Genomic DNA, 10,729 nt, shown 5'->3' on the forward strand with positions numbered 1-10,729 from the left:
CATAGGAAAAATAGGCCCAAAATATTATCAATAAAATAATAAAACAAAAATATAATTAGTGGTTTTTTTATCCTCTTCTCTCTTAATGATTTACTATCTCCATTGAAAATATTGTTCTTTCTCTTTTTGTTATTGGCCTTATGCTTTTTATTTGTATCTCCATGATTCTATTCCATTAACATTGCTCGTCTTTCTGTCTCGATTCTTAATATTTTATTTCTTTTACTTTTTCTTCACTAATAGTACACCATGAAAACCCAAAAAAATCACATCAATATTTCAATTGTTACGCCTAATTGAAGTACTTAAAAAGATTGTTTTTAATTGTAATAAGATACAATACTTATACAATAAAATTTCATCACATCTCATTTCAATCGACATAGCCAATTGAGAATGGATTATTTGAGAATTTAATAAAGTGGGTGTCGAAGGATTTCGCAAGTGAAAACGATGGCTGACAAATAATGTCAATATTGCAATGATAGCGATATATTAACATGAGATGTTGATGGGACAATCGATAAAAACTTGTAGAAATCAAGTTTTATAGTTTGATGTAGAGAGATAAGATGATACAACCATGGATGATGGCGAACCTAGATGATTACTTTCTTCTTAGCTGTACATCCAGATTTTTTTTGATTAACCTACCAAGTTGGGGATAACGGAAAAATGAAACCCCCGCAAACTCATTAGCCATTAGCCAAGTATCCAACGCCAGGTAAAAACTTACACGCACCCGGCGTATACACGAAATTAATATTCTTTACCATGATTATGTAATTAAACTAAGTAAGATACATAATGATTAATCATGATTAAGTAACATGAACTTTAAATTCAAATACATGACATACATGTATTGGCTTAGTGTATACACCAGGTGCATGTAAGTTTTACCCAAGTAGTAAATATACTCCACACCATTAAGAGTAGTAAAATTTACACTTTTAAATGTCATAATATTTATGACTGAAAATTTATCACTGAAGGTAAAACTGAGTAATTAAAGAAAAACTACTGTTAGCAAAATGTTAGCTCCTCTCTTTTACACCAATTGGGTTGAAAAATTCGAATACAGAACTAGACACAATGCAGGCCTCAGGTTCAGGATTTTGTAGAGGAAAATAAAATAAATGCAACGTTGCAGTATATTACAAAGGTACTCTCACATCTATATTTGAAAAGAGAGGTGATATTGATACATCAGTGCTTAATGCTTTCCAACATAGGTGATATTCATCTATGTTGCAGCAACATAAATGAATTTGTTTCGAGAATGCCAGTGCTTTCCAATTAGTGCCCCTTAGTTTCACACTATTAAGCAGCACATACCAAGAAAAGCCATAAAAATGAGTCGAAACAAATGAGGATTTTCACATGCCGGAGTAGAGTAGAGAGAAGAAAGGAGGGAACAACAACAAAAAAGAAAGGGGAAAAAAAGACGAAAAACACCTAAAATAAACGAAATTTGCTAGAGCTCTTGTTGGTTGGATCTAAACATTTCCAAAGAACTGCTCAAATGTTATTGAGTTGAAGACATTGATTGCTGTTCTTTCTGGCTTGGTCGGCGAAACGTGTAACTGATATTTGATGAATCTCTGCAACCAGTAAAGAATTAAACATTATTAGATATATGATAGAACAGTAGAGACATTGATCATTAGAATGGATCGCCCTATTAAAAGTTACCCACCAAAAAATGAGCCCAAAGATCAATTTCTCACAGTAAGCAAATGTATATTTGCGCACAAATTATGTAACGAAGCAGAAGCAAGCAAGAATGCATGTTTAAAACATGCAAACTCAATATCAAAAAATTTAAGTCAACAAACGTCATTATGTGTATGAGAAGTTCAGGACAGCAGAGAAGAGGAAGAACATGTAAAGTCGTCTTTAAATATTTAATATTGAGTGACCCGTCTAACATTTCTGTCTAATTTTGCATCCAAATGTTGGTCAGCCTAGCATTCTTGAGAAAAGAAGATACCGCGAAAGCCACTTAATCATCCCTCTAGTCTTAGTCCCAACCTCTCTTTCATTCTGGTCTCTTAATTTACAATGAGCAACGACGACTGCTTTAATCTCAAACTAGCTAGCATCAACTATACGAATTCTATATACACTCCATTCTATTTGGACCATTTAATCTCTATATTCAATTATTATCTCTCAAGACAAATTATAGGTTCTCTAAAACTTACACTTACCTGTGTATTGACTTATCTTGCTTAATCTCAAACCAGCTAGGATCTGCTATACAAATCCTCTATATCATTCCATTCTAGTTGAATGCAAAACCTTACACTTATCCCTACACTTACATACTTTTATTTGCAACCAGCGTGGAACACAAATTATAGCTAATGGATAACATCTGTAATTACACTATGAATCAAGAACCCAAACTGAAAGAAAAGAGTTTCTAACAGAAGGCGTGTAAGGATAGGAAGTTTTAGAGATTAATTTGAGCAATATTAGAATGACATTGCAAAACCTAATTAGAGCAGCAGTAGAGTGATATCATTACAAAAAGAGAAGAAAAGAAAAGAGAAGAAGAAACACATAACAGATCAATGGTTGGATTATAATCTGAAATATTCACATTTTCAGCCTATGAATTACTTCTATTGAGTGAAAAAGAACAATTAACATGATGATCAGCTCATTGATCATATTCTTAGTGTCAAAGGAAATGATGAGTACCGCTAGCTGAAAAGTGATTTCTGGATTTGTATCTATGTGCCAATCAGGTTCAAGTTGTCGAACAAAGGATGTGCGTCCATTCTCAGTGCTGCAAAAGAGAACCTGCATAGGCAGTCTTATCAGTAACATATAATGCATAAAATTGGACAGAAAAGAAACATTCGAGGAATGATATAAAGCTAGGAAAAAGAAACAAGAGTATGTTTTTCCAGAAGAGAAAGCAAAAGGTTTAACAATGTATCCTAGATGATTTACTTCTTACAGATGGTGAAAAGTTGTTTAGCTATTACCTTGTCTTTGACCAGACCTCCAGAGGTAAACACTCCAGCATTCTCTAAAGCCAGGAGGACTTTTTTCTGCACATATTAGTTCATGCGATGAGTATGCATAGAAATAAAAAATATAAGTGTTATATACACACGCAGCTTCATCACTCACAGAATTTACACATCCTAAAGTAATGCCACATGTTTAAGAATTTGTGGCTGATAAGAAATGACAAGGTAGCTAACAAGCATAAGAGATATACAACCCAAGATGAATGTAAAAGACTAATGCTTTTCCCTGGAAATCCTAAAACAGGAACATAAATCTTAAAATTCTAATTTGGGGAATACTGTAAGTTCCACAAACCAAAATATTGGAAGTCACAACTTACTGTACCTATTGATTGGGAAAAAAGTTAAAGCATCCCCAAATAGGAATTTGAGTTATGGTTCATCTCCTTTTAGAATTCTCTAAGTCTAAGTCTCGTCCTTAAAAATTTGGCCCAGGTTCAGAACTCCGGGCAGTCTTAGATAAGTAGCATGACCAGGAATTCGCAAATGAGAAATCTCAAAAGAAAGCCAAATACAATACAATGTCATCTCAAAGTCGATTGGCTCTTGCTCCAATTTGGCATGGTGCTTCAACGTATGGCAAGAATTAATTGCTCTCAAGTTTGAGATCTAGAAAAGAATTCTATGAAAAACAACAAAGATTAACAAGTGAAGTTTTTGCCACAATGAGGGCCGAACAAGTTGATTTTTAGGTTAATCTAGACTATAGTTGAATTGTGTCCTTTTTTTCCTTGCTGAAAGACACCAAGGAGTTAGTTGGTAGTGTATAAGAATAGTACAAAGTATGATGCAGTAGTAATGCTTGCAGTAGTTATACTAAGATTTTTCTTTTTCTTATGCAGTGTTAGTGTTTGGTCTGGTGTAATAAAAATAATACATTGCATAATTTTTTTAATAAAAGTATTTGTTTACAAAATACCCTCTATAAATATGGTGGAAAGGATGTGGAAAAGGTTTTGAGGGGCAATAGTATCTTTAACCATGCTAATGCATGCATTAGAACTCATTGCATTATTAATACCATGAAGTTAGAGGTACTAGTTATACACACCTTACTACCGAATAGAGTAGAGAACTAATGCTTGCATTAGTTATACATAGGTTGAATAAGTGTATCAAACAAGTACTAGCAACACACAAAGCTAATGCATGCATTATTTTTTCTAATGCACTCTACCAAACGACCCCTAATTGCATCTCTTCAGAGTTATCAATTTATCACAAGTTCAGAGAGCTAATTTGTTGGGTGCAGAAAGCTAACGAATCATGCCCACAAAAGTAGGTACATTTCCGATTTCTTCAAAGGAAAAAAAGGCATTGAACGGAATTCATAATCCAACATATCATTATTCTTTCTAAACCAGGTAGCCAGGACATAATAAGGGTTCACATCAGTAAAAATCGCAAAACAACAAATCGAATACATAAAAGAGTGAGAACCGACTTCACTTTCGTCATCAAGAACTCTTTCCATGAGATAAAGGTCACAAAATTTGGTGATTTCGAGCAATACTTCAAGTACAGAGGATCGCACGGTCGCTTGTTGCTGTCGAAACAAAGCATAAACAATGTCAACTGTATTTAAACACCAATCAAAAATCAAAGCCTGAAAAGATAATAACCTGAAGTTCCTCTGGGCTAGTTTCCTCTAGGATCACTCCAAGCAACCTACATGTCACCTGGAATTAAAAACCATATCCAAATCATGTGTCTTATCTGCGCTACCATTACCAGAAAGCCACAAACAATTCACCGTTACCAAACAGATCATTAAGAAAGATTTTTATCTACTTGAGACTGAAGAAAAATCCCAAATTGATCCTTTCTCCAAAAAAATTAGGTCCAATAATTTATGGTTCTCTTCAAATTGAGGTACAGACCTAAAAACCTTAAGTCTACTGAACTTCCTCTTCTTGCAACCTCCGAGACCATTAGTATGTCATCATCCTCTTTAGACATAAATGATATAGATGCTTGAAAACATGAGTTCCAATGCATTTTCCCAGCATCACATATCCACCAAAAATTGACCTTGTTCCCTTCCTTTACCTTGAAAACAATGTCACCACTATGATCTTGCTACCCCTTCCAAATGTTCCTCTACGGGACACACCCAAGGGGGTCTGATGTTTCTAGTCTTCTAGTGCTCCCTCCTCCATAATCCCACCTTTTTTTGCTTTAACTTATGAACCTGCACTTCAATCCTGAATCTCTCTTTAATCAATGTTATGTATGTTACATGAATCTATCATCACCATCAATCAATCATATAAGCAAGCAAAACCTGGATTTCGATTAGAGTAATGTATTCTCACCTATACACTAGCTGAAAGGGCTAGCTATTAGTGTATCCTAGTTCTAATCGATTACCATCTTGTTGTATCTCCTATTAGTGTATGGTTAGGACTTGTATTTTGTAATCTCAATTCCCCCACATGTACGGCAACCAACTGTATAAATATCTCATACATGAATACAATGAGATTTGATAGTTTCCATCACTATCTAATTCCTGATAATCAAATATGCTAATACTAGCTACACTAGATAATTTTGAGTATATTTCCCTTTTTAGTTGTGGATACAAAATAAGGCATGCAATACAGGGTCTTCAGGAGTCCAATTACTTAATACATAACCATAGACGAAGTGAAAAAATATACCTTCCTCCCTTCCCTCAGCCTTTGCCTAACTATTTGCCCAAGTGTTGGCTGCACAATAACTAGGAAAAGTTAATTACACACCGATTACATTTCCTTAATACTGGCCGTAGTGGAGAAGGATTGGTATCTACCTTTACTGGCTGAAAGAACTCATCAATAACATTTTGAGCATTTGAATCCTCGGAAGTAGAGATAACTGCTGAAGTTGCTGCATTTGCACTTGAATGATTGCTTACACCAGAACTACTAGGCGTCGCACCTTGTCGCTTTGGAATCCTCCTTTGTGGTGCACTAGGTGATCTCCACACTCTCCAGGTAAAAACTATAGCAACTGCAAGACCTGCTATGGCCCCAACAGATCTTGAATCCTGCTTTCACCGAATAGCTGTTACCATCATATTATAGAAAAAAAAGTAGAATACTTTGATAGATCCTCCTGGATGAAGTAATTGAAAGTTATACCACAACTAATTTAAAAAAAGGTTTTTATTTGTAAAGTTAGGAAAATAACATATTATTGGATTGTGGAGAAAACAAATTGCTAAGTTAACACCCAATGCCTTCCCCAACCCTGCAAGTGGTGTGAATGATTTGGCCACTCCCACTTTCGATGTGTTGCTTTATATATTACACGCACTGTTCCTGAATGCTGCAATATGTATGAATTATTTGGAGAGTCACACCTTGAACTGTAGCTTTCGAGCACAAGTCAGTTACTAATAGAGTGTTATGGGCTGTCCTCACACAATTTTACAGGTGAGTGGTGACTCGTTTATTTCTTTTATTCCTTCAAAATCTATCATCTCATTTTATTTCTGATGATGTTCAATCTGAGAATTGCAAGAGGATCCAGTTGACAGGGAACCACAACCAAGAAGAAAAAGGAACAATAGGGACAGTCAAGAAAGTTAAAATAACCAGGGAGCCATCCAAATCAACCTAAACCAAAATCACAAACAATGGAAATGAAGTTGTATACTTCGTCAATTGAAAATGGAAAGTCAAAATTAACCCAGCAGACTGGACATTTCTCCTTCAGAAAGCATCACCCCTTGGTTTTCAGGATATGGTAATTAATAGATATGAAAACTAAAAGTTGTATTGCAATCTGATGATGAACAAACAAAACTATATCAAGCATCACAGACAAGAGAATAGCTGACAATCCTAACTTCAGCCAATCTCTTAATCTGTGAGACTCAACTGTAAACCAGCTATGTTATCAGATAAGCTCGTATTTCTCGACTTTTTATTTATAACTGAGAAATTCCTATGGCCAGCAGCACACGGTTCGAAACATGTGTTTCCGATCTTCCCCTCACTTCTTTTCTCCTCCACCCCCAGCTTCTCCTACAGCCTTTTCTGGGCAGCTTAAACTGCTTATAGTAGTAGCTACTAGAATCTCAGTCGTTGCTTCCAGATCAGCCCGTCTCCTAGTTTCACTACAATAAGGGTCACCGTGGCAGGCTAATAAATTACCAGGACAAGAGTAGTGGAGAGGTTATAAGTAAGGCTGTAGTGAGGATAAAGAGAAAACAGATTTGGCAATTGAAACAATCGCTTAAACATAAGAACATGTGAAGATGACCAGAAACAGTAATGTGAGAACAAAGCAAACAGGAGAACAAGAACTGGAGGAAGAAAGTTAATGGAGAGACCAATGGTAGCAGAAAAGAAACATAGAGGTTAAAGGAAATCAAATAGCTATAGTATGTGGAACAAGGTGGATACCCTAGTTTGGGGGGCAAGTAAAGACAAGAAATTTTCAGTTAAGAATTGTTATAGTATGTTGATAAAACAGTCAGGTCACTGGGATAATTCTTCACCTTGGAAGATGATGTGGAAGACAAAGCTCCCGTTAAAGTAGCATGTTTTGGATGGGTTACAACTTGGGGAGCATACTTAACTCAAAATAACTTTCAGAAAAGAGGCTTTAACCTATGTAGTAGATGCTTCCTGTGTCAAGAAGATCAGGAAACCATGGGGAACCTTTTTCTACGTTGCAAAATTTCCAGAGAAAGCTGGGATTTATTCCTAATCATTGTAGTATTAATTGGGCGATGCCTCATAAAGTAAAAGGTTTGTTGGAAGGATGGTAAGAACAGGTGATACCAAACGAGATAAAGTAGATATGGAGAATTATTCCGTTGTGCATCTTATGGACAATGTGGCTAGAGAGGAACAAAGCTTGTTTTGAAGAACAGAGAACTCACATTTCTAGAATTAAGGATAGATGTTACAAAATTTGTATTTCTGAAGTACAGGTATCTCAATAGATTGTTTGAACCAGTATATGGATTTAACGGATATGCTAGGAAGAAGAGTATGGGAGGCTACTTTTGGTTTAATGGTGTTTCTGTTTCTTTTCCTATACCATCTTGGTACACCTTTTAATAAAATATCTACATTTTTTAAAAAAAAAAATAGGAAATCAAATAGCTATCAAATAATGAAGTGCATTCTATCTTCAGAATTTAAAAGGTCAGGAGAAATTCTATTGGAACTACAACCAGGATCCACACCTTGGCGGTAAGAATCCAGAGCAGTATTAGTACCAAGAATTGTTAGGAACAACTTTTGACGAGACATTTTCAAGCTTAAACAATCTAGAAACTCTAAGGACTAAGTTTAACGAGGATTTCAATTGAAGAGACAAGCGACCAATTGAAAATATACAACTCATAATATTACTCCTATGACATGTGAGCTACTATTGTTATAAATACTTTTTCGAGAATGGTAACAGTTAATCTATATCTACAGGGTATACTACAAAAAAAGTGGAGTCCCCCTTCAAAAGTGTTGCATCTATTGTTACAGATCATAATCATCTCTTCATCATTACAAACTGAGCCTTGATAATTTGCATTCCCCAATTCGAGTGTCGCTCAACTCAACAACAACAACAACAACAACAAACCCAGTGTATTCCCACTTAGTGGGGTCTGGGGGGTAAGATGTACGCAGTCCATACCTCTACCTCTACCTCTGATGAGGTAGAAAGGCTGTTTCCGAAAGACCCCCGGCTCAAGTAACGAGATATCACACAAACACATAGTACAGCACAGAAGCAGATGACATAACATAGATACGGCACCCATAAGGAACATAAAACAGAGTAAAGCATGAATGCAGGAATATAAAGCAGAGGAAAGCACACATATTCGTAATAAACATGGAACACGGAACACGGAACATTGAATACGGAATCATAACAGGAATACACCCCCACCAATTAATTCCCTACACTAGCGACCCGAACTGGCCCTAATCCTCTGCCGTAATTCGCATCTTCCAGACCTTCCTATCTAGGGTCATGTCCTCGGTGAGCTGTAACTGTTCCATGTCCCGCCTAATCACCTCACCCCAGTACTTCTTCGGCCTACCCCTACCCCGTCTAAAACCATCCAACGCTAGCCTCTCACACCTACGGACCGGGGCATCCATGCCCCTCCTCTTCACGTGTCCGAACCATCTCAATCGTGCTTCCCGCATCTTACACTCCACTGACACTCATAGAATAAAAATTAAGCCGCACACACACACACTCATGACACTGGTCCTGTACACCAACCTCATCCAAAGAAGGCAAAGACCTGACGAAAATACAATTTCCATGACCTAGCTAACACATTCAAGATAGAATTATTCAAGTTTATAAAAGATAAATAACTGCATTTCAAGTATTCAAACCTTAATCTTTGTCACGAAAACGTCTAGTTCTTCTTTCAACATGATTAAAGCTGCCCAAGTACAGCAACCAGCTAGTAACAAAGTTTTATACCCAAGTATAATTCGAAAAAGGCACTAATTCAATTATAACATCCAGCATCAACTTACAGTTGATTGTGCTTAGTAAAGCCCTTGCCTGTAATCATGTTATTTTAATCTCTTACTACAACTCAAACTTCAGCTCCATTTTTTTTTCCCATAAACATAATCCATCAATTAAAATTGTTCAGTGCTTAATTCTGCAGTTAATTCACAATTAATAGATATTAAAATTGAAGATTAAGAAAAGGAGAAAGAGGAATAACCAGTGTATGTAAGAGATTAGAAATCTTGACGGTCAAAAAAGCGCCGAATCGCTTGACGAGCTGAAGGAAATCGTCTTTGGAATAATCACCCATCTTATTTCTAGTAATTATTATGCACTAATAATAATAATTAATTCACCCAAAATTTGGTTCTTAGCCCTCCGCGGCAGGCGGCGCTGTGGTGGTTGAGTTTTTCCGTGATAGATTAATCGAGCTTTAAGGTGGTCTCCACCGTGACTTTGTTTTTGTTTTTTTTTTGGGTTGAACCACCGTGACTTTGTTAGTCCAAGTTTTGATATTATCGAACTAAAGTGAGAGGGATGAATATGAAATTGACAATATATATAGACGGAATATAGGGCTTGAACTATTTCACTTTTTTCGTATAAACATCTCAATTAATACAAGTACCTATTGAATCCTTTATTACTTCACAAATTATTTCAGTTGAGTCCAATTTGCTGACGTACTAAAAATTATAAAATGTGTGTAATACACATGCTAGTGATGTGGCAAAGTGGTAAATCAAATAATGACACGTATTATTTTAATTTAAAATAATTTTAAAAATAATTTTTTAATATAATTAAATTAAAATTAAAAAATAAACTAATACACCCCCAACCCCACCAGCCTTCTCTTCCACCCCCACCCCCCACCCCCCACACACCCAACAACCCTTCTCTTCCAACCCCAACTCCACCCCCGATAGAACACAGCCCTCCTCTTTTTGTCGATTGAACAACCACCCTACTTTTCGTCGACTAAACAGCCCCCCCCCCCCCCCCCCCCCCCCCCCCCCCCCCCCCCCCCCCCCACCCCCCCCCCCCCCCCCCTTCGTCTATTCCCTCATTAATGAAGAAGAGGAGTATAGTTTTTTTAAAAAAATTTCTTCAATGTATTTTTTAAAGAAGTTATTAATGGAGAAGAAGATATGGAGAAGTCATTAATTATGATTTTTCACTTAATTTATATATGAATG

General features: G+C 36.3%; 1 protein-coding gene across 1 annotated transcript; it reads right to left on the reverse strand.

Annotated features, from left to right (window-relative positions):
* Positions 1-1,155: 1,155 nt before the first annotated feature.
* Positions 1,156-10,109, reverse strand: LOC107854179 (peroxisome biogenesis protein 22). The gene is made up of 8 exons (XM_047415325.1): positions 9,748-10,109; positions 5,842-6,078; positions 5,711-5,758; positions 4,670-4,726; positions 4,492-4,593; positions 3,000-3,065; positions 2,710-2,811; positions 1,156-1,604 (listed from the first exon to the last, which is right to left on the reverse strand). Exons 1-8 carry the CDS (start codon positions 9,838-9,840, stop codon positions 1,500-1,502), a joined length of 810 nt encoding a protein of 269 aa, XP_047271281.1. The 5' UTR covers positions 9,841-10,109; the 3' UTR covers positions 1,156-1,499.
* Positions 10,110-10,729: the final 620 nt, after the last annotated feature.

Source organism: Capsicum annuum, chromosome 7 (assembly GCF_002878395.1).
Source record: "Capsicum annuum cultivar UCD-10X-F1 chromosome 7, UCD10Xv1.1, whole genome shotgun sequence".
Lineage (NCBI taxonomy): Eukaryota > Viridiplantae > Streptophyta > Magnoliopsida > Solanales > Solanaceae > Capsicum > Capsicum annuum.

What these genes read in the sequence shown, in the direction of transcription:
- LOC107854179 (XM_047415325.1), bottom strand. Translation starts at nt 9,840, where the DNA reads ATGGGTGATTATTCCAAAGACGATTTCCTTCAGCTCGTCAAGCGATTC. An exon ending in CTAATCTCTTACATACACTG is followed by an intron (nt 6,079 to 9,747) that starts GTTATTCCTCTT and finishes CGGTGAAAGCAG; the next exon opens with GATTCAAGATCTGTTGGGGC. An exon ending in AGTTCTTTCAGCCAGTAAAG is followed by an intron (nt 5,759 to 5,841) that starts GTAGATACCAAT and finishes GTTATTGTGCAG; the next exon opens with CCAACACTTGGGCAAATAGT.